The following is a 23,072-nucleotide window of genomic DNA, read 5'->3' on the forward strand; positions in this document are numbered from 1 at the left end:
TAAAAAGGGGGCGATAGAGCCAAAGAGCTCACGGGCTGATCAAACTGAACGCACTCGGCCACTATACCACTGCATTGGGCTAGATCTGAGGGGGTGTCCCAACAGCCAACCATATAAGAAAGTCAGCCCCTGCACTCAGAGATTGATGTCTCACTCCTTATGTCACGTCACCTCCACATCCCTACTTAATTAAACTGCTTGCCCTGCGGAGGTCTCCACCCCGCAACCACCAAAAACATCCTCGCGACGGGAGACGTCCACCGTGCTTATGGCGGAGTGATATCGATGAACCAAGCCCTCAAGCCCTCCCAATCCTGCCAGGAGTCTTAACTGCCCTGCAGACACAACGGCGGCAATCAGCGAATGAAGTAAGCAGCTTTTTGCCGAAAGGAGTGACCTGCCGCTGCGTTGTCACCAGTCCTCTCTCGACGCGGGGTGTCGGAAAGCTTCCTGTGCTGGGTTCAAGTGTGCCAAAGATTCTTCCTAGCCATGTCCCAGAAACCAACAAGTTTCGCTTGCGACCGGTGCAGGGCGGGGAAGCGAAAAGTAGGTCCCTCCGTCCCTCCATTCCTTCATTCCGGGACAACTCGCCAAAGACTGCCTCTACTCCTCCCTAAACCCCATCGGGGGCGTGTTCCCTGCTAGTTCTCTCAACTACCGTGACTAAACATATTCTCTCGGCAGTGTGATGCAGCCCGACCTGCATGTTCGCTATGCAGTAGACAGAATAGAGAATGTGTCTATACAGAGCAGAAGCCAAGGAAGTACGTTCCCTTCCACATTACGATCAGTTGAATAAGAGACGTAAAATTAGAGCATTGGCTGACAAAGCATCTATAGACGTAAGTACTGGGACGAAGATTATGTTAGAGCTCTTGAAGCCCAAGTACAATCGCTTCTCTTGGCTTTAGAGAAGCAGCAGCAGACCCCTGGGAAGGAGCAGTCGCCACCACTTTCTTCGAGTGACCATGCATCACAGCGTGCGGAGTCTGAGGCCCTCCGTGAAAGCCTCGACACCACCGACTTAGCTGGTCTTGGCGATGTCGTCAATGAAGAAGGCCATATCGCAGAGTTCCGAAGCGAGTCCGGCGACCTCCTAAGCCCTGGCAGAGATTCAGAGGGTCAGGAGAGGTCTCAAAAAGCAATGGAAGAATTATGCGTAATGTTATGGAGGACAAATGTTGGCGACGGTGTAACCATCATCGATGACCCAACCACTGGATCTCACTACTCACTGGAGGCTACTCGAGAGCTTCCTTCAGCTACACAGTTCAACCCCCCAGAGAATATTCTTGTCTATTGCCGGCAAAAAGACCTCATTCATGAGATGGCCAATACCTTCTTGAAGAATATTAACAAGGAGCATCAGTTTACACCATACATAGGCACAGACTTTCTTCAGGGCTATCCTTATCAAGCTCCTGATGAGGCTTTCCTGCACAGTGCAATCATTGCCACAGGAACAACCTTCTCACTCAGACCGGACGCCATGAGCATTGGCGATGCGTTTGGCCAGTTTGCGGAAAGCCTGGTCTTTGCATGCTGTCGACAAAACCCCACGGTCAAAGTTATCCAGGGGCTTTCCATGATGTCCTGGCGGTCTCTGGCTCTAGGTCGAGACCACTTTGGATGGATGTTCATCTCTATGGCTGCGGGTATGTGTGTGCATCTAAGGCTACACGTGTTAGCCTTAGATGAGTGCGAGGCAAGGCAGCTTGAGGCAAGCGAGCAAGACATCAGGACCTTCTGGATGTTTTATATAATTGATCGAACCGCCATTTCGATTCTGGGCCGTAACTGTGCTTTGCCATGGCGGAGAGTAAATGTTCCAGGATTCGACACAACTTTTGAGAACTCGCAAGCAGACCTTGCCCAAATATCTTTTGCATGGCAATGCAAGCTATGGTATATTCATGACCAATACATGGATCAAGTGTAAGTCTCCTCTTGTGCTAATATGGCGTGGTTGTTGGAAAGGTCTAAGAGATTTCAAATAAGGTTTACCCCAACTTTCGAGACACTCCCGATTCCTCAACAGGTCCGAATTCTGGTCGCAAGCCAAGACGCTCTCAACGCTTTCTTCAGGTCTCGTGACAGCCGGCTTCATCTGACCGGAGATTCAACACCAAAACCCGTCATTCTTTTTCACCTGGCGTATCAAATGACCACGTTAATAACAATGCCACCATTCCTCCGGATATTTGCCGCAATAACGCAGGACTCATCATCTACGAACAACACTGGCCAGAACCCAGAGTTTATGCTGCTTGTGCTTCGATCATTGACTGCTGCTGCAACTGCAACGTCACGGCTCGTTAGAACTTATCGACGGGCACACGGCTTTGAGACTCCAGCCAACCCCGTCATTATCCACCATCTTCTGAGCGCTGCCATTGTGCACCTAATGAATGCTACAAGTTCTACACCAGCCCTCCGCCACCAAAGCACATACTGGCTCCGTCAGTGCTTAGAGCTTCTTCGAGAACTGCAAATTGCTTGGCCGTTTCGCGCGGTGAAAAGCATCGAAGTAATCCGAATTTTAGCGGAACGGTGGGGCGTTATGAAAGCGTTGCCCATAGAGTGCAGCTATCAAGTTCAGCCTACAGCTCCTGGACCAGACAGGGACTGGGATTATAGTACAAGCGCTGCGAGAGACAGGGCGGCGAGGAACTCGGAAATCGCTGCCAGTAATCAGGCTCACCTTCATTACGAGTGGGATGCATACGGAGCTGCATCGACTGAGGCAAGGGTGGACTTGAATACTTTGGACGCAAATTCGTTCGCCTCTTTAGGAACACTTGATATGTCAGGCCTCAGCGGGGATCGCACCAACCCCGTTGCAGCTGTTGACTACCTCCAAGCTTTCCAAGGACTAGCACATTGCGAAGACTTCAGCTGGCTCTCGAGTAATTATAACCTGTGAGACGGAAATGGGCAGACCTTTTTTAGGGGACAGTTATTCTTTGTATAGTAAGGATAACGCCTTTCTGTCTACGGTAAGGTAGTCAGCCGTATGGATTTGTCACCAAACACATGTGAGTGCTGGGAATTTGTCGTCATTTACAGCAATTAATATTCTGACACCTTTTAAGATGTTTCGTCCTATCACACCCTGACTACGGTACAAGCGCACTTTCCTCAGTTACTGACCCCTTCTCAACCTCACCTTGAGACGTGACAAGAGACTTGATTTCCTTATCTACCAAGAGTCTCAAGAGGTCTGGCCGGCTATAGTGACCAGTACAATCCGCAAACATCTTGGTTCTATGGATCATTTCCATGTCCAGGTCAGCATAAATGATTGCCTCAGTGGTATCATCAACTGGCTCAGTAAGTCGTCGTCCATCTGGGCCGAATACAGCCGAGGTACCACCGCCAGGAGATGACATGATGATACCGCCGACACTGTTGTGTGCTTCGACGCCCTTACTTGTAATTAGTGCAGTACTGTGGAGGACAAATGCGTTGGATTCGATTGCATATGTTCGGGAAAGTGTTTGACAACCTTATCGGAATGGTCAGCCTATGTCCCGTTGAATAAAGTCACTTGAGAGTTCGCGATGCAGGAATTGTTACAAACCTTCCGAGCTCATTGACCACAAGCCGGGACCACCTGCGTGCGGGGTAACACTTGGCCATGCAGCAATGTGGATCTCTTCCTTCTGAGCAATAGTGTTGTACTTCAAGAGTGGTTGGATATGCTCCCAACAGGCCAGAGAACCCACCCGTGCAAAGGGTAACTCAGCAACACTCTGTAGACAATGGCCCGACGCATCACCGAAAACTGTCCTCTCCATGTGCGTCGGCTTCATCTTGCGGCGGTGGATCTTCATCTCGCCGTCTTGGCCGATCAGAGCTTGGGCAATGAAGAGGGAGTTGTTGTCGTTCTCTGAAAACCCCAGGGAAACGGCGATATTGTTTTCTTTGGCGCAAGCCTGTATAGTGGCCATCTCTGGGGAGTTGACAGATAAAGAGTTCTTGATGTATCGGACGTTGAGATCAAAATCTACCAGACGCGTCCAGATCCAACATGGGTAACCGGGGATCCAGCACTCTGGGAAAGCAATGAGCTGAGCGCCGTTGGAGGCGGCCTCTGTGATAAGCTTGCACGTCTTTGCAACGCTGGCCGCTAGGTCGAGCCAGGCAGGTTCGGCCTGAGTACAAGCAACTTTGACAATCGATGCCGACATGATGGTTGTATGACGAGAGAAATGGAAGGTTTGCTTTGAAAACCCAAGCCAAAATCTGGGATAGCTGTTAAATTGACTAGATTCGAAACGACGGTTCAGTGTCACGTACGGATGATCGACATACTTTATAGCAGCTGCAAACCTCCCTTGTTTACTCCACACACATACATCCTGATATCATGAACCTCGCCATGTTGCCGAATCAAAGGTGGCTGTTCGCAAACGCTGGATAATGCTCATCCATGTACTTTTTGAGCATATGAGAAAGGCCAAGCGACTCCCTGCCACACTTCTGTCTGATTGTATTATCTTCCTGCAATTAAGATTCCTACCGAATCAGCGTGAAGTATGGCCTCCTCGCGTCAGTTTACTGAACGCGGACCACAGATATCCGCAACGATATTGCGTGGTTGGCTCCACAACTCAAGCGGAGGCTCTACCACCGCACTTTGAGATAGCAGATAGCCGTAATCGTCTATTTTGACATTGATAATGACTGGATCTTAGCTTAATCAAGATATAGTCAGAAGATATAAAGTGACAACTATTTTTTTGTCATTGAATTGGGTCTTGACATGGACCTTGGTTGCGATCAACCTTATCAACGCTTCTATTCAGATATGGAGCAAACCCCGAAGGTGTCATGGGTATGAATCGGTAAGATCCCGCGACTGTTATCCCTGTTCAGACTTCCACAGGGTGAGTCCGTCATTCGCACACCATCTGAACCTTCAGCAGGTAATTGGTGTCAATTGAGGTGTCTAAGTAAACGTCCTTCTCTCCAGCAATCTTATATAACCCTCCCAGCTCTTAACTACCAGTTAACGCCCTCTGCAACTATGTTCATCAAAGTTAAAGAGACAATCGGAAACAGATCACAGAAAGTGATGGAGCCTTTTTACACATCTTTCTTGCCAGAGCTAGTCCGGTTCATTGGTATTGCCAGTTGCCTTAGTTGCTTTATTCCAAATTGGGCTCAGTTTCCTCGATGCCACTCAGAGCTGAGGACGGGACGGCTGACTTATGTTCATACATCATTTCGCCTATATCTTCCACTCGACATCATGAAAAACCAAGCGTTTAACTGTTTATGCGATTTCATCAAATACTAAATTGCCTTTTAGCTCTCTATGACTCGGAGAAAAATCAAAATGATCATCGCCGAGTCCTCCGTCGCAATTGAGCGACAGAAAATACGAGACCAATTGAGATCCCCTCTTCAGACGCGGCTACTCTCTTGAACAGTGCTCGACACCTGCTTTCCACCATCTGAGTTACTACCGTCCGAAGAAGTTCGCACGCTCTTTTCCCCGACCTGAACATCGCTGCCGGAAGCACTAATCAAACGCCCAGATGCGTCATGGGTGGCGTCCCATTCAGCGACTTGGTCGTAAGGGACTTTCCGAAGTTGGTTGCTTTGAGCACCATCTTCAAAGCTGACGAGTTCCTGGCGCAACTTGTAGCGCCTCCACTTGGGAATAAGGGACGCCCAGAGCCAGTAGTAAGCCGCGCAAGCAAGAAGGCTGTCACATCATTAGTCTCTAAGAGTGTCATTTCTCAAGAAAGTGTTTACTCACATTCCAACGCCCGTAACGGCGTAAGTGGCATACCAGAAGCTGACATCACCGGCATATTGCCCACCTGCGGGAGGGTACCAAGGCATGATCAGCAGATAGAGTTGAATGCAGATGTTGAAGATAATGACGACGTGCCACGCCTTGAACTCAGGCTCGGGAAGGTTGAGCTTGCTTCTTCGCCAGCGGACAACGTAAATTCCCACAGCCATGGCCAGGTTGAAGGCAGCTTGAGGAAAGATGCCGAGATCGTTTACTGTTTACCCGTTAGTCACAAAACGTCTCTGCTAAAGTAGAAATACTGGTTTGGACGTGCTTACCGAACGTAAAGGCATCTCCGGCAGGAACAGCAAGGATCATCAGAGCAGTCAAAAACCAAATGACAGCATAAGGCCCCAGAGGTGTCCCAAACGGCTTAGTAGAGACCCAGAATCTAGTCCAAGGCAGGACTCCCTGGCGTCCACACTCTCTGATACGGCGAGACAAACCAATAATAACGGCAATCATGTTGCCGAAGGAAGCCAGGGCGATGAGAAAGTTGAGACCACGGACAGCTCCAGAGTTGCCAAAAACCGCCGTAAAGAATAAACTTGCAACGGTGAGTCCGGAATTTTCAAACTGTTCCCTAGGAACTGCCACCATTGTCAGTACTCCTGGTTACATTTGAGTACGGCGGTTGAGAAAACTTACCAGCAGCAAAGAAAGCAACATTGGCGAACATGTAAAGGACATAGACGGTCGTCAAGGCGGCAGTGGCATAGATCTTGAGCGATCGAACGGGGTTCTAAGATTTCAATGTTAGACCGGCACATCTCCAAAGCGTAGACGTTCATTCGTACCTTGACCTCGTTCGCAACATTGAAAGCGTTGTTGTAACCACCATACGAAAAAATGATGCGATACAATGCGGTAGTCAAACCATATGCTGTAGCTGATGAACTACCTGACCATGCATCTTTGAAGTTGGCTGTGGGATTTTCCACCTTGGTGTTGCCGCCCAACACAACAAAGCCAGTGATGATCACAAAAAGCAGGGTGCAAATCTTGACAACACCAACACCATTGGAGAACCAATAGGCGTATTTCGTGTTGAATACAAGCGCTGTAGCCAGTCAGCCTCGAAAGCCATACTCAAGATGCCGAAGGCCAAGACTCACTCAAGGTTGCAAGGGAATAGCATGCCAAGGCAGTGCCTTTAATTTGCCAATCAGTTCCTGAATGGCCCGAGATGGCGATCAAGTAGTTTGCCATGACTATTACGGATATTAGATATTCATTCAATGCCAGGTTATCTTCTCAAAGGTATCATACCTGTAGCATTGGCACTGCCGAATGAAAGAATGACACTCTGCACGGCAAACGTTGTTGGGAAAAGCCACATCGGGCGAGGATATGCTTGTTCGAGGAAGACAACTTCGGAACCGGATCGACTAGGAAAGTACGCAGTGAACTCGAGATAAACGGCTCCAGATGCCATGCACAGCTAAATTTTTAAATAACCGGTCAGCTATGCCCTCCCTTGATCTTGCGGCAAACCAGTTCAAATTTAATCATGTGCATGGGTGACATACCAAGTAACCGAGAGTCCAATATACGAAGCTGACACCAACAGAGCCAGTGCCAACCAAAATGGAAGCAGCTAAGAACGTTAACCGGAAATCCAAGCAGACATTCTGGGGATAACGCACGCGTAGAATAAATTCCGGCACCAATCATCATTGTAATATTTAACAAGGTAATTGTGACCGGGCCAACAGAGTATCCCAACGGCGAGTTGTTCTCGACGGGCGCTCCGGATGCATCCTGATATGTCGGGGGCGCATCATTGCCTCCTTTCTCCCCAATGTACTGCACACTTCCATTGGAGATCTGCTCTCTTTGCGCGTCCGACACGGTACTGGGCGCCGCGGCGCGATCACCAAAGGGCTTTCGCCAAGCCATCGGATCGCCAAGTACCAAGACACGGGAGAGACGGGACGCTAGCGGGTAAGGCTGAAGAAAGGGTGCGGCACGAAAAGCGTTTCAAAGCGGTTGTCGAAGTGCGTCGAGACACCAGGATTGAGTGCATGCGACCAACGTCCAAGAGAAAGGAGAAAGACACGCAGATTCATGGATTATATACATAATACATGATTTCTAACAATGCCCAACTTTCCGACACCCCTCTTCAAATTTCTTTTCGAGCAATGATAGGCTAAAACTCAGCTGAATAGAGACGGACAGCCAAGTTGATTATTGAAATTCCACTCGCACTGGTCCCTCTTTTTCCCGTGAACACTCATTGCCCAATAGAATCTTCTACTGGAATGTTTACAATGGGACTGTGGACTTTCAATTCAGGGCCTCTTAATGGTGAGTGTTGGTTTACGGGCCGATGGCGATTTGCACATTCGAGGGGTAGATGATACAATCGACGCCGAAGCAGGGCACCGACTAGGCCGCAAGACAGGGTTTGGCGATGACAACAGATATCACCAACATGGCGAATTTCCGCTTCCGCTTCCGCTCCCGAAAACCAACATCCGAAGGAGTTGATCACCGGCACAGTGCCTCGTGCGTGTTTAACTATCGCAACGTCCTTCAGCTATGGTGCTGCTTGCAGGGTCATAAAGACGCAGCCTGGCCATCACACTGGAAGTTCTAGATTAATGCAAATCTAGGATCCCAATAGTAGCCCAAATGGGCTGTTAGCAAGTATGATTTTGACCTATTACCCAATATCAGACAGACTGCCGAACAAAATTCGACCTGTCTTCCTCTTCCCGACCGTAATTCTTATCGAGACTATTGTCTAGCCGCGGGATGTGGGCTTAGTGGCTAGAAACACGAGTCTTTCGGGAATTTGAATACGTAAAGACAGTCGTGAAGTGATGACGCGATTGGGAGAGGCTCCATTACGGGATCTAGGACTGGAGCCGCGGTTGCGTGCTCGGTCAAGGATCTTTCTGGCATTAGTCCTACAACACTTTGGCACATCATAACCAGACAGGCCCCACAGGGTACCTTGCGGCTATAGGACATGTCTATGCCGGAAATATGGGAATAAGAGGTTACCTCGGCACCACAATACAGCCCTCAATTTCCTAATTGGCTGTGAGGTTCGAACACTTATACAACCTAGATAATTAGCCTTCTGGCCTCAGCTTCAATTAGCAGGACAAAGCTATTACCAACTTAGCCTTATTACAACTACTGAGGGGTTGTTTAACTCGTCTGTCTTATGCGTTCATTTGGTGGTAGTGGTGCAGTGAAGTCAAGTCTGGTTGAGGTTGTGGTAGATAACTAGTTGACTAAATACACAGTTCGGAGTATGAAAAATTTAAGAGACTATTTCAAGTCCTCGAAAACGGGAGACTTCTTCATGAAGTCCACCCACTGTGTCGGCTTGTCTTCAAGGATTGCCAGGCTCTCGTCCAATGACTTGAAACCGTAGTAGCCTCCTTCGTAAATAACCTTCATGTTCTCGAGGATACCTTGAGCAAGCCAATCGGGTACACCCATAGCATCCTTTGCCGCTTGTCGGAACATCTCATCGGGAAGCTGGAAGAAGGACACTGTCTTCCCTGCCTCTGGGAAAGTCTGCCTGAAATCTTCGACGATCTCAGTCGGGGTGGAGTACTTGGTTGCACCAAAGACTCGCTTGCCAAGAAGTTGGTCTCGCTTGCGGATGATGGCCTTCACCCAGATGCCAGTGTTGGCGGGGTCAAACAGCGGGATCTGGGCGGTTTCAGGCAAGGGCGCCGCCATGACCCATGTGTCGTGCTCTGGGTTGAATCGGAACATTTGGTTCGTGATGTTGTCCATGTAAATGCCCGGAAGAAAGAATGTGGCTGGGACTCCAACTTCGCGGGCGTACTTCTCGACCTCGGCTTTTCCATCAAAGTGGTAAACATGTGGGAGCTTTCCATTGGTCACTGCACGAGGTTTTGTGTGAGACTTAGTAAACAAGATTATGTCATGGATGAGAAGATTTTGGTATAAAACTTACGCTCCTTGACATGGGTTAACGAGCTCCAAATGAGGTGCGATATGTCGGACTCCTAGGCAATTTTAAGTAGGTACTTTATGAAGTTGAGTGGAAGCGCATCACACTAACCTTCGCTGCGTTGACAACATTTTTGCCTTGCTGAATTTCAGATTCCATGTTGACTTTCTCCCAGTAATTGGTAACTGCGAAAGCTGCGGTAGCACCATTCAAAACCTTCAAGAGAGAGGCTTTGTCGTCAAGGTTGGCCTACATTCTATATCAGTTTGACCGCTGCATTATTCTTTCATAATTTACTTACTGAGACAACTTCGGCCCCTTGCTGCTCGAGCTTTTTGGCGCTCTCCTTTGACGGATCGCGTGTCACAGCACGCACAGTCCAGTCAGACTTCAAAACCGGGTCGTTGAGAAACGTTTTAACAACTCCGCCACCCTGAGCGCCTGTGGCACCGAAAACGACGATGATCTTCTTTCCTGCCATTTTAATGAAGATGAGATGTAGGGATTTAATAAGTTGAGATGTTTCGGAGTAAATAAATAGAGTAACTTGTTGCAGCCTCTGCCTAATGTGTAAGTTAAGCCAAGATTCCAGAAGATTCAAGTTGGCAGCGAGAGCAAGGGCTTTATATATTAATTTTGACGAAGATCTATAGGTACTCCTTCGTCGGTGTTGGTATTCTTTGACAAGGAATAGTGGCATGGAAAGCAGCGCTTTGTAAGCCCATCTGCTTGACAAAGCGTACCTGCCCCCTTAAAGCCCCTGATTACAAACATCTTCATTCAAACTGCAGTAGATGATTGGCGAAACAAGATTAGCCTCGGACTAGATGTAGTCCTTGACCGAGTATGCTACGCATTACTTGTTGACTTAGATTGTAATGGGCGTTTTGATTGGAACATTAAAACACATCTTTACGTTAATTGCCCCGAACGCCGCCTCGTATGTCACGTCAGCCAATAGAAGACAGACAAGGGGGGCACTATACTAAAAGATCTTTCAAGGTTTGTCCCACATGTTGCTTGTTCGTAAAATGGCACAGCGAGTGTTCCCTGTTGTTGTTGGGTGGGGCCGAGAAATCTTTACACTCGGCGAACGGCATTCTTTGAATTTCCGATTTCCTGCCGAACCGCCGGTCGCTCGCCGTCCAATCTCAACACCTCTTCCACGAAGACCGCACATTCAAACTAAACCTTCAACAAGATACACTGCAAGCTTACTTAGTTCCAAAATGATTATTGTGCCATAAGTGCCGTGCCAAGTCACACCTCATTCCGTAGTAAAGACCATGTCATACTGTTTCTTCTTTTCCGTTTGCTCAATTAGTACCAGAGCAACTTGAGACTTTGGAAAGACTTGCTCTGGCTATTTGGGTGCCTAGACCCTTGCTTCAACGACATGTTGGTCCCTTCTCGATCTCGTTGCGGGTGGGAAATTATGACCTGGAAAAGGGTTCAAGCCTGAAATCACAGAGAGAAGTATCGTTCAATCCAAAATCGGCACCGACTGAAGACGAGCGCCTCCGCGGCCCTCATGATGGGGCGGGTTTGGCAGGCAGTTCTTATGACAAAGCAGTATGAGTCATGAGCTTGGCGTTGGAGGAGGACCCGAGCGCAAGGCCAAGTATTGAAGTTCCTGTACGGGAGTATCCCACGCTGCCAGGTATCCTTTTTGGCGGGCGCAGGAGAATATCGGCCAAGTAGAAGAAGGGACAGATTATATGAAAGCTCTCTATGTCATGGACCTCCCGCCATTTGACTGCAGCGATAAGGTTTCTGCATCGAACGCTGGGGAACAACTGTAAGAGAAGGCTCCGGCATGGGCGCAGAGATAAGAACCGAACGGTGTGTGGGACACACGTTGTCACAACAACACCTTATGTTGCCATTGACGGACTATGTTTTATGAATATGAAACATGTAATGAACTAGGCACTTAGCAGTCGGGCTAGAAAAGGTGTAAAAGAGTGACTTGATTCAGAAAGAGGGTATATACGTAAGGAAGCGCGTACTTATACATCTATATTGTACGTTTTATATAGCTTACGTAAATATATCTTGCTTAGTACGTTTAGTAAGTGTTAATACTATCGTTTTATACTCCTAAGGGTGTACTATACTTCTAGCTTCTTAGATAGTTCTTTAGTAATTACCTTATAATTTATGTTGATAACTTTTAGTTATATAATCTAGTAAAAATATAAATACTGAAAACCTTACAATTAAGAAGTATAAGACTGATTACCTTGTTCTAACTCTAGAATCTATGAGAATAAACGCTGATTATAAAGAAATTACTATTACTAGTTTCGTTACTATACCTTATCTTAGAGGATCCTACTATCGAATAGCTAACCGTAATAACTAGCTAGAGATTGAATAGCCTAGAATATAGGATCTGATAGCTTTCGATTTTGCCGCTTCTCGCACTTCTATGCATTCTTTTAAGAATAAACACTTTTTACCCTTCAAGATACTAAAAAAATTAGATATATATTTGTAGAAAGCGGCTTAACCATTTTCACCAGCGTTAGAGACCTTTTAAGCCATAAAGACACGCTTAGCTTGGCAGGATAGCGATAGATTTCTCTCGTGCAACCTTCTCTGTTATGCTATAAACTTCCCCTCTCACTAATAGCACTAAGTCTCTTAAAGCTACTATTTATGTCTATAAAGATAAGCATTTATTTGTTACGATTAGGTATGACTTTAGAACGGCATAGGCCTACTTTGAGGCGCGTAATAAATCAAGCGTATACTCTATAGAAGTAACCGCCTATTTATGATAGAAGATTATATATACTTTTGCATCTGCTATACTGAGCTCGCATGGATGTTCCAGTATCGGACCAGTCAGGATGGGCCTTGGGTCAAGATGGGGGTTGTAGATACTCTTCAGCTTAGCGGTCGGGACTTTGCAGGATCTATCATTGGCATGTTGCAGTAGGCTAAGGCGAAGCCGAAAACTACGAGGTATTTCGAGGAGGTTCGGATTTGAACACTGTAGCACACTATCTAAAGGCTACCCAAGCAAAAAAGGGGTCTTGAAAGTTATAGGTTGCAGCTTTAATGACCCGTGCTTCTCCTCTCCAGTCTAATCATAGATGAAGCAAACTGGTTTAGAAGGGGGTTCTTTGTGGTGTAGAACATTCCGAAAGTGATCTAGAGATGCATCACTCATTTCTGAAAGTAGTTATATAGAAAATAGAGAAGTAGCAAGCTTGAATGAAAAGCCGACGTTAGTATGCTTCTTCACCCTAAATCAGAGGATTATCAACCCTAACTCATGGGGCGGATTTTGGATAACTATTGTTGATTACTAGTTGCTACGTTCTAGTCAAACGCCAATTTGTTGACTAGGCACTTTTGTATTAATTGCCCCTCCTGACCCGACATTGCATACGTGTGGGACTCGGGTCCCAGGGAGAGTCCGAATCACCCCACGTGAAATGAAAGGCCCTGACACGGTTCAGCCTCTTCTCACGCACCTGTTTGCCAACCCTGGACCAGTTGATGCTCCATAAGTTGAGACCCTTATCAGCGTGTGTAGCTTGTCAGTAAGTACAGTTCCAACCCCCTTACGATGACGAGATGAAGTCTATCTAACATGTAGCGATGGAGCGATCGCCAAAAAAATGCAACCGCTCCCGGCCGGGCTTAAGTGGCAATTTTTGCATTAAAGGGGGTATTGAGTGTGTTGCAGTCGCAGAATCCGGTGCTGGACTAACCTACTTGCTGAAACAACATTATAAGCCCCTCAGCGGTCGTCCCGATGAGGGTCGATCTCGCCGTGTCTCGTATCTCATCATACCCGATGCGTCACTGTGCGAGGGGCTGGTTGAGCTCTATTTCCGCTATGCACATATCGCTTTCCATAACCTTTTCGTCACGAATAGGAGATTCCGTGACCAAAGGGGTCTCCTCTCATGATGGAAAATTGGCTTCTTTCGCGCTCGAGTCACACATATTCTCACGTGATTCTCACCAGGTCTCGTTCCTTTCAATAGCAGTGGTTTGGTGACAAATGTCATATGAATTATATAATTTTTTGAAACGCACATCACAATTGGATCGTCGCATTTTCCCTCATGTTGAATCTACAATGGCTGCTGGATGCTGAATCTTAAAAGGCCTACTATGAAAGGCATTTGTAATGATTGGTAAAGATTCAAGCTGCCTCTAGCTCATGTATCGCTGTTACTGTTGTGTTTGCCTTATCGGCGCATGAGAATGCTCATGATTACATTACTTTCCTGGTATTATCAGTTAACCCAGAAGAATTGAAAGTTCTATTAGCATAGAGTCGACTTAGAGCAGAGTGGTGAAGGCATACTTTGTTGCACATATACGTTGAGGAGGTGCTAGAGCAGCCTAAACGAGCAGGTCTGCTGAGGGTGATACTGTAGTGCGACGTGCCTCGGGTAAGCACGTAACCACAACAGGTGCAGACTTTGGGTATGGTGCTTTCCATGCTCCAGTCACATCAATTTGCATGCGCAGGAGCATCTGGTCAAATGTATACCTCTGTTACTTTATCTCATGTTATTTTGCATGGGTTGATGCCCTTCGAACCATACGACAAGGCCATACAAGTCAGTAAATGTCCAGGCTAAAAGTCCAAGGAGAAAACAATTTTTTTCAGTAGGAAGGTTATTGTACTATCTAATCGGGAAGTATATTTGGAAGCTCCCATAACGATTCAATTAGAATAGAAGGAAACGCAGAAGCGTATAAGAATACTGCTTCTCTCCACCAGTTACAAAAAATTTCAGTCAATCCAACTCACTCTCGTTTCATACATTACATTCACATTCTCTACCTCTACTCCTGAAGCACATTCATAATGAAGAACTTCTCTATCAACCTTCTTTCGGCGGCCATCCTCGCCTGCCTGCCATTTACCGCTCACGCAACCGTCGCAGAGGATGTGGCTCCAGCTTTGGGCGTAAGCCCCGAGGAGGTCTCTAAGCTAATTGCGTCTCCTGATACCTCCGATATCAACGTTATCGACTGGACTCATCCTCTCGGAGTGAACTTCGCTGATGGTCTCACCTGGGATAAAGAGACAAAGAAGACCTACCTCCAGGACATTAAGCATATACTTGAAGGAAACCTGGATCATCAGGTTTCCAAGCGCCAATCCAATGCTGCTCGTGAATCTGTTAAAGCGACTTCCCGGAGGGCTTTAACTGAGCGCGATAATAGGCATCGTAGGCTTATTGATTTGTCTTGCGCCAAGCGCTCCAAGACCGCTTGCCTCGTGTGCAAAGGTCTTTGCGGTGTTGCCTACGCCAGCGCCGACGGCATTTGTAGTACTACTGCCCTTGGAGCTGCGGCTGGCACTGGCGGTGCTTTCTCTGTCCCCGCTAGCATTGCCCTTGCTAGTTGCTTGGGTCTTGCTACTTCAGCTTACGGCGCTTGCGTGACGACTTGTGTCAAATCGTAAAAGGACTGAGAAAAACCCATATGAAGCTGGGCGTTTAAAAGTTCTGGGGGCTGGAATATTCTAAACGCCCCTCAGGACAACACTTATGGGGTTATCAATTTGAGAATAACGATGGCGAGATTTGTTACTCTTGTATTAAGGCTATTTCGAATTCGATGGAAGACTAGTGGTCTCTTCAGGAAATTATGTATTGACTTTGGGATTTCTCAAATCAAACTGTTTAGACAATGGTGATGAAAACCTGTTGTACAAGTCAGAACCAGCCTTTGTCAAAATCATGTTACCAGAAATACTTCTCAATAAACAGTCAAATGTAGAACCACACCATACAAGGCTCCAGTTCCATGAAAATTCAATGCCAACTACTCCAGTAATTCACTTCAGTTACTACAAAGCATTAAATCTGCAAGCATTCAACCAAGACCTTACGCTTTTTCTTGCTTCAGGTCATGCAAAAAGCAAGGCTACGCTATGAATTATCATTCTTTTGACAAAATGTGTATGACAATCTCAAGGCCCTGATTCAACAACAACAACCACTCATTTTTATCCGCCATGTAAGGTACTTTACCAGGGCAGTGGGCCTTGCCTATTTGAAAACGTCGCACTAACTCCATCAGGCCCTAACGTTGCCAGCTTGACTGGCTGAATAGACCCCAAAGATGCATCATCAGGTCCAGAATATCCGTTCATATTCGTAGCGCAGTATCCGGGGCAACAAACATTGAACTTCCAAGAGTTGTCCCCTCGGTGCCGCGAGGCAAAAGTCATGGCAGCGTGGTTGAGAGCTGCCTTACTTGCTCCATACTCGATTAAGTCCAGTCTGTCACCAATGGTTGGGTCTGTCCGAATTGCAAGGCTCCCCAGACCGGAGCTTACAAATACAATCCGTCGAGTCTTAGTCGAGTTATTCAGAAGAGGCATGAATGCATCTGTGACCACAACAGCTCCGAAAGTGTTCGTGTCAAAGATTTCTTTGAGACGTTGTCGAGGCGTGTCTTTTGGATTACCGTTGCAGATACCAGCATTGTTGATGACAACATCGATGCGACCGAACTTCGTGCGAACGCTTTCCACAGCGGAAGCTATGCTTTCGTCGGAAGTGACGTCAAGCACCAGGGGCTCCACGTTCAATCCTGCAGATTGGAGTTCTGCCGCGGCTTTCTCTATGGCGTCTTTCCGTCGGCCAGTCATATAGACATGATAGTCTGGGTTTTCAGATGATAAGCGCTTTGCAATTTCGTATCCAATGCCTTGGTTTGCTCCGGTGACGAGTGCTATTGTCAGGTTTGATAAATTGGCAGCCATGTTGACTTTGAGTAATGTCGGTCTCTATTTTAAGGGATAGGTATCTCAGACAGCCTGGTCCAAAAGCGGATTCTATGATAGACCGATTACAACAGCCAGCCTGTGAAAGGACCTTTGGACTTTTATAACTCACACTTGCCACCCCCAAAGCCCTACCCAGGGAGTTCAGACGAATCGAACATCAGTGGTTGGCTTCTCTCCCGTGTCGCGAGTTTGTGCGAAGAAGGTTTGAATCTGCCCCACAGCACCACTACAGCATTTTATTACGCTTCAACTGCCTTTGCCCAAAATTGAGTGATGAAAGAGGAAACTTTGTGGTTGACAGAGACACGATTGAATTGAAGGCTCTCACACATGATGGAGAGCTAAAGCGTAGCAATCCCTGTCCTAGTATCAAGACTATGTTTCAACTTATGAGGTCTTTGCGCAACCATCTTTCCATCCCGTCCCAAGTCAGCTGTGTTACGAAAACGAAGATACGAATGTGTTGACATATCATTGAAACCATAGGCACGTGCATTCATGCGTGACCTTGTTAGTGACAGGCTACGAAGCGGGATGATCACTCAGCTTCCCGATCGTGTGGTAAATCGCATGATTCTATAACCCAAAAGAAAATTACATCTGCGCACAACTACTGAGTTTATGCTTAACTGTTAAACAGGAGCTTAGATGGTACCATGTGTCGATTTGGTGTACACAGGGATGCAACTTAGGTATTACCTCTTCTAAACTCCATTGGAATGATTGTAAGAAACTGGAGTCGTGAATTCAAGTGACAAAAGTTTAATCGGGTGAGGATTTAGGCCCTGGCCAGGGATCGAACCTGGGACCTCTTCCAAGTTGATTTGTACAAGCAACCCTAAGGAAGAATCATACCGCTAGACCACCAGGGCGGATAATCCAAGATATCTCGCTTGGATGGATGTGGGCCGAGCGGTGAGGCTTCTTCAACCTCCCCGGCGGTGTTCCCCAAGCCTCCAAGCCACTTTCACCACCAACTTGTTCACAGCAGTGAGTTATAGCTGGCCATGTGGATTCTCCATGACGAAGATATCGTTTAGGTTAAAGAAAAAGGATAGAGAAGAATATTATATGGATTTAAAAGTCAGAAAATAGCTGTAGAAACAGACTGGGCAATGTCAGACTTAATTACTAAACAACTTCATCATGATCTGTAGACCTCTCTACTTCTCTCTACCTATTTAATATAATCCTTTCCAAGTGCCCACTTCGACTTATCATAGCTCTTGGGCCAAACACCGCTCTTGCCAGGTGCCAAAATGCCGTTGGGGTCTAACGCGTCCTTGATAGTTTGGTTCAGTCTGCCAAGCGCATGGTTATTGAAATCGTACGTGTCCGCGATCTGGTCCATCAAGGCGACATGGGTTCGGAACTCTCCCCAGCCGTTGTCCGCACAGTCTTGAATCATGGTACGGACGAGCCACTGCGCACGGCGACGCATGTCAGGATCCTCGCGGTTGTACACGATGCATACAATATTGTCTGTGCGATCATGTGTCAGCAAACAAGTTTATCTCCAGACCATCCGGGGAAACAGTTGGAAGGACTTACGCATCTCACGCATTCCAATACTCAGAATTCCGAAATAGTCCATCTTCGCTTCGGCGAAGCGCTTTTTGGCCATCTCGTACTGCTTCTGTGCTGACTTGCCGTCAACCTTTGAAATGGGTGAGAAAGAGAGGAAAGTGCAATTCGGAATCCAGCTAGATTTTTTGTTAGCATAGATAACACAAGTCCGTTGAAGATACTTACTGATCCAACCATCTCAGCTCGTCCCATGTGGGGATGCCCTGCATCGTATCGGCGCGGCAGTGCAGAGTACTAAATTCTTCCTTGCGATCTTCTAGCAGGAACCACCGACTGCCTGGAACCTTTGTCATTTCGCGCTTGGTGATCTCGAGATGAGCCTTGCGGATAGGATCGGGGCCGTAGGCAGCGCCGATGTAGACCCATCTACCCAAATTGACCTTCTTGGCTGCGGCATCAAGCTGCTCTTGTGTGAGTGGAACATCTAGTCCTGCGTCGGTGTACACTGAGCGAGGATGATAGTGTGCAGCATCGAGTGAAATGTGGCGAAGACTAGCTGCATTCTGTAGAACCATGTTCTAGAACCACGATTAGCAATGCTTAGGCCAACGGAGATGCTGCAACTTACCACACGCAATGGACGGATGATATCAACAACTGCTGCGAGGTCTTCATCTTTCTCGTAAGTGACCATGAAAGGAGTAAATCCAGGAGCGGCTGGCATAAGCTGTAAAAGTTCGATTAGCTTTATAACCGAGATAATCAGGAGGTGGAATTCGAACGAAACTTACCCACATGCCCATTTTGGTGATGATGCCATTGTTACTCTGAGAAAAGATGCCATCATTGATGGGGCCAAAGCCATAAGGAAACAGCTGCCAACACTCGTTCTGGTGCTGATCTTGAGGAGGTACACCTTTGGCTGCCTGAGCGCGACCTTCTGGACTCTGCATGGCACCCATGCCCGTGCGAACGACCTCGCCATTAGCAAGTACAATCTCCATTCCGCAGTGCATCATCCAATGATCTCCATAAGGCGTGAAACCTACGCCATGATCTAAAGCGTTGCCGATCATAGAGCCAAAGCCAAGCTCAGGGGAGTCCAGCCAGACCTTATCGGATAGGCCGTTATCGTTGAGATACTTCTGCATCTGTAAGTAGGTCACACCAGGTTCGACGAGGCAGTAACAATCCTCGGCATTGACCTCAAGGATGCGATTCATGTGAGTTCCGAGATTCATGACCAAACTTCCAGAGACTCTTGGTGCGGCGCCGCCATATCCCACATTATGACCTTTGCTGAATGTCCATACTGGGACAATGAAATCGTTGCAGAGCTTCACAACAGCTTGGATATCGGTGACATTCTTGGGGTGAATAAGTGCGCTGCCGACAAATTCCTCCCGTTCATAAAGATGGTGCATGTCGTGCGTTAGACAGTCAATGGTGAGGTAGTCGCCATCGTCAAGTACAGTGTCTTTGGTAATAATTTGGAGGTTATCTTTTCCAACCGCCTGCTGAAGCTGGGACGCGAATTCCTGGAATTTCTCAATTGAGACTCCAGGAGGGAGAAACCGAGGGGCGGGGACCGCGCCATTAGAGCTGGTCGCGTCCTTGACTGTACTGGTGACACCCGGTGCCATCTTGTAACGAAAAGTCTTGCGAAGAATGAAGATTGAGAGAAAGATTAGTTTGTAAAGAAGGGCTTGCAATGGTTTCTTTGGAAATGAATAGGTAAAGATGAAGAACAATCCAGCAAAATAGAAGAGATGTAGCTCTTTTATTAAAAATAGCAAGTCGCCTTTGCGTCCAAGAGCCCACAAGCTCTAGAGCTTAGGATGAGCTCTGTACAGTAGAGCAGCTTTGCGGACCCTCGGCCTCCTGAGATTGCCGCCGGGGTTATTTCCGATGCGCCTGTAAGAGGTTCATCGAAAACAGATTGACTGAACTCAAGCAATCCGCCAAACGAGGGAGGTCCGACTACAAGATCCCAGTTCTCTGAGAATTACTCAAACGGGTTAATTGTTTACGGGCTGAGCCTCAATGGGTCCGTTGGGAACTTCCGAGACTGTCACTTGACGTAGTTGAAAGTGTGAAAGGAGATGTCATTGTCAAATGCGTGATACGGAGTCCGGGGAAGCGGCGGAAGACTCGGGATGGCTACAAACTTTGGTAAGACTTGCTCTGACCTTTTGTCCGATAGTGCTACGTATTTAGAGTTACAGATGCCTGCCTCTTCCGGACTCAGAATTCGACAAGCTTCAGGGGAAGAATGGGATATCAAAGCCTTAAGACAGTCACTTGCCGTTGATTGATTGCCTTATACGAAGGTTCGTACACGTATATGTTTCGCTTATGAAGTAAATCTTATATTATCACGAGCTTTCGTTTCGACTGGTTGTCGCACGTAAAGGTGGCAGGGCAGCCCTTGTCTGTTTCAAATGCCCTTGTGCCATGAATAGCGATCCAGCAATATTGCATGTAAGCTTGACAGGAAAAAGCATTGTGTTTCCCTGCATTACATGTAATATTAAAGTGCCCGACAGAGCAATCGTAGGCATACCCATGTATGCTTACCCGGGTACCACTGCTTTGTGGCGCCGTTTTCGTGATCTGGCACCGGTCACAGCCAGAAGTTGGCTCTTGCCCGTTTAGACAGCTTAGGAAATCCGACGGACACACTTGACGGATTTAATGGGTTTCAATGATTAGAGTGCAAGTCTCATCGCCTGTAAATCGTCAAAAGCCGAAAGAGTGCGGGATGGGGGATGACGTTTATGGCATACCTTCATACCACACCAACTCGTGACTATCCAAAATGGGCTTGCGAACTTCGAAGTTATAAATGCAACGGTGTGCTGCACCAAAATTGAACCATATGTAGCTCAAATCATTCTTAATACGTATATCCTACTTCCTGTTTCTTCTTCTTTTTATTCCAATATGGCACCGACTGCAGTTTTGAACACCGCAAGTAGCAAGCTTGAGGCATCCGCGAAGTCTTCCAGCAAATTCAATGACTTATCCTCCGACGGCAATGAATTGGCTATACCCATTGACCCGCCCTTAAACCCCGAGCACCGCTGGTGGTGGGACCGTTGCGCACCGCTCTTGAACAGCTTGCTCACAAGTGCTGACGGATACACTCCGGAGGAGAAAGCAGACCACTTGCGTGTCTTCCGAGACGTGGTTGTACCCTCATTTGGTCACCCGACACCAAAAGCTAAAGTCAGACCCCTTCTCACCTATGATGGCTCAACCTTTGAGCCCTCATGGAACTTCACCAAGGGTGACGATAACGTGATTCGTTACACCTTTGAGCCTCTCGGCAATTCTGCTGGTTCAGATGAGGATCCCTTTGCGGGGGAAATAGGGGCGGCTTTGATACCATTGCTTTCCAAGGTGTCGTCTGGTGTCGACATGCGCTGGTATGAGCAAATCATGAAGAGGTGGTTCGTCACACCAGAAGAGGCCGCTATGGCCCGAAAGAAGATGCCATCTTTCGTCAAGCGCGTGCCACAGCTCTTCCTCGCCTACGACATGAAGGGTTCTCAGCGCACTCTCAAGGCGTACTTTTTCCCTGTTCTCAAGCACTTCGCGCTGGACGTCACGACAAGTAAGCTGGTTTTTGACATGATCCGCGACCTGCAGCCTTGTGGAGATGAACTCGCCAAGACAGCAGAGAAGCTTCAGAAATACTTGGCGACATGCAAGGAACCATGTCTAGTTGAGATGATGGCCATCGACTGCATCGACCCCCACAAGGCGCGTGTCAAGGTCTATGCTCGAACTATTTCCAATTGCAAGGCTGTTCTCGCTGATGTCCTCACGCTGGGTGGAACACAGACGGATGAAGCAACAATGAAGGGCGTCGAGACTGCAGAAAAAGTCTGGCATTTGCTTCTTGACGAACCTGAGGGCATGGCTCCCACTCAGCGAAAGGATGCTAGGGACATGCAGAACTTGCACAAGGGAATATGCTTCGCCTTCGAACTAAAGCAGGGAGAAGAGCGTATTGATATCAAGGCTCACTTGCCATGGGGCCAAACCGCGAGGAGCGACGCTCAGACCATCGTGAACTTCACGCAAGCACTGAAAAACGTGGGATGGGACGATTCTGCAGAGAAGTTTTCGAGGGGTGCGACTGAAACTGCAAAACTGTGAGTTTGGAATCTTCCTTCCATTGCTGAATCTCGATCTAACAAGATTCTTTCAAGACCCGGTCGAGATTATTCCAAGCCTGGCGGCCTTTCTTACGTCTCTTATAACTACGGTGAAAAGGGTCTTTATATGTCTTCGTACTTCTCGCCGAAGGTTCAGGACAATTAAGTCTGCAGGACTATCCCAACGATCACTTTGGCTAGAGTACAGTGGGTTTCAGAGAGCTGTGTTCGTTTGGTGTTCAATCGAGATACAGATAAGAAATTGGGAATTAAATGTAGATTACTGGAGTAGTAATTTGGAACAAGCCGAACTAAATCCAGAATGAAATTGTTGAATCGCACACACAAAGAGATGGATACGAATATCGGCTACAAGAGGCAAATTCGTTGAATCTGTGAGAAACTGGGTCATTAGGTCAGGTCGGTGTCCCAAGGTGACTGCACTTGTCTCTGGATTTCTTACAGGGTGGGGTCAAAAGTCTGAAGCCACTTTACCCGTGCGCGCGCCCAACGCGTCTTCTACAAACCACCACTTTTTCGTCTACCACCCATAACTATAGCAAATAGAGACCAAATTACGTGCTTTTGCCTCTAATTTAATAGGAAATCGAGCCTCTAACGATAAACTTACGGATTTATAACGGGTGGCAATTATAGCAGTTGTTTTAAGTAGTACTTCTCAACGCGACGCTGCTACGCTCTTCAACTGTTTACGCGGCGCGATCGAGCAAACCCTTCGCCGCTATAAAAAGGACGGCACTTTCGGTTCTAAACTACGAAAAGGACGCCTAGGTATACTCTCGCGTTAGTAGAAATAAGCTATCGTACGTATTACTAAAATCTACTACCGGAAGTCTT

General features: G+C 47.3%; 8 protein-coding genes across 8 annotated transcripts; 3 read left to right on the forward strand and 5 right to left on the reverse strand.

Moving 5' to 3' along the window:
• Nucleotides 1–489: 489 nt before the first annotated feature.
• CTRU02_204448 (fungal specific transcription factor domain-containing protein) lies at nucleotides 490–2,923 on the forward strand (the record flags this gene model as incomplete). The annotated part of the gene is made up of 4 exons (XM_036732668.1): nucleotides 490–546; nucleotides 685–764; nucleotides 841–1,935; nucleotides 1,999–2,923. 4 exons carry the CDS (start codon nucleotides 490–492, stop codon nucleotides 2,921–2,923), a joined length of 2,157 nt encoding a protein of 718 aa, XP_036575645.1.
• A 193-nt stretch (nucleotides 2,924–3,116) lies between these two features.
• Nucleotides 3,117–4,190, reverse strand: CTRU02_204449 (aliphatic nitrilase; the record flags this gene model as incomplete). The annotated part of the gene is made up of 2 exons (XM_036732669.1): nucleotides 3,117–3,505; nucleotides 3,581–4,190. 2 exons carry the CDS (start codon nucleotides 4,188–4,190, stop codon nucleotides 3,117–3,119), a joined length of 999 nt encoding a protein of 332 aa, XP_036575646.1.
• Nucleotides 4,191–5,409: 1,219 nt separating this feature from the next.
• CTRU02_204450 (high-affinity methionine permease) lies at nucleotides 5,410–7,705 on the reverse strand (the record flags this gene model as incomplete). The annotated part of the gene is made up of 9 exons (XM_036732670.1): nucleotides 5,410–5,713; nucleotides 5,768–6,020; nucleotides 6,085–6,420; nucleotides 6,455–6,548; nucleotides 6,604–6,866; nucleotides 6,922–7,017; nucleotides 7,076–7,247; nucleotides 7,336–7,403; nucleotides 7,453–7,705. The coding sequence occupies 9 exons, from the start codon at nucleotides 7,703–7,705 to the stop codon at nucleotides 5,410–5,412; spliced, it is 1,839 nt and encodes a 612-aa protein (XP_036575647.1).
• Nucleotides 7,706–9,091: 1,386 nt separating this feature from the next.
• On the reverse strand, nucleotides 9,092–10,230 carry CTRU02_204451 (NmrA-like family protein; the record flags this gene model as incomplete). Its single annotated transcript, XM_036732671.1, has 3 exons — nucleotides 9,092–9,736; nucleotides 9,861–9,998; nucleotides 10,051–10,230. The coding sequence occupies 3 exons, from the start codon at nucleotides 10,228–10,230 to the stop codon at nucleotides 9,092–9,094; spliced, it is 963 nt and encodes a 320-aa protein (XP_036575648.1).
• Nucleotides 10,231–14,589: 4,359 nt separating this feature from the next.
• CTRU02_204452 (uncharacterized protein) lies at nucleotides 14,590–15,192 on the forward strand (the record flags this gene model as incomplete). Its single annotated transcript, XM_036732672.1, has 1 exon — nucleotides 14,590–15,192. The coding sequence occupies one exon, from the start codon at nucleotides 14,590–14,592 to the stop codon at nucleotides 15,190–15,192; it is 603 nt and encodes a 200-aa protein (XP_036575649.1).
• Nucleotides 15,193–15,759: 567 nt separating this feature from the next.
• CTRU02_204453 (short chain dehydrogenase) lies at nucleotides 15,760–16,500 on the reverse strand (the record flags this gene model as incomplete). Its single annotated transcript, XM_036732673.1, has 1 exon — nucleotides 15,760–16,500. One exon carries the CDS (start codon nucleotides 16,498–16,500, stop codon nucleotides 15,760–15,762), a length of 741 nt encoding a protein of 246 aa, XP_036575650.1.
• A 1,201-nt stretch (nucleotides 16,501–17,701) lies between these two features.
• Nucleotides 17,702–19,694, reverse strand: CTRU02_204454 (putative alpha methylacyl-CoA racemase; the record flags this gene model as incomplete). Its single annotated transcript, XM_036732674.1, has 5 exons — nucleotides 17,702–18,006; nucleotides 18,076–18,227; nucleotides 18,277–18,629; nucleotides 18,680–18,778; nucleotides 18,843–19,694. 5 exons carry the CDS (start codon nucleotides 19,692–19,694, stop codon nucleotides 17,702–17,704), a joined length of 1,761 nt encoding a protein of 586 aa, XP_036575651.1.
• Nucleotides 19,695–20,994: 1,300 nt separating this feature from the next.
• CTRU02_204455 (tryptophan dimethylallyltransferase) lies at nucleotides 20,995–22,380 on the forward strand (the record flags this gene model as incomplete). The annotated part of the gene is made up of 2 exons (XM_036732675.1): nucleotides 20,995–22,211; nucleotides 22,269–22,380. 2 exons carry the CDS (start codon nucleotides 20,995–20,997, stop codon nucleotides 22,378–22,380), a joined length of 1,329 nt encoding a protein of 442 aa, XP_036575652.1.
• Between the last annotated feature and the right edge of the window lie 692 nt (nucleotides 22,381–23,072).

The sequence above is a fragment of the Colletotrichum truncatum genome (genome assembly GCF_014235925.2).
Source record: "Colletotrichum truncatum strain CMES1059 chromosome Unknown Contig_0002, whole genome shotgun sequence".
Taxonomy (NCBI): domain Eukaryota; kingdom Fungi; phylum Ascomycota; class Sordariomycetes; order Glomerellales; family Glomerellaceae; genus Colletotrichum; species Colletotrichum truncatum.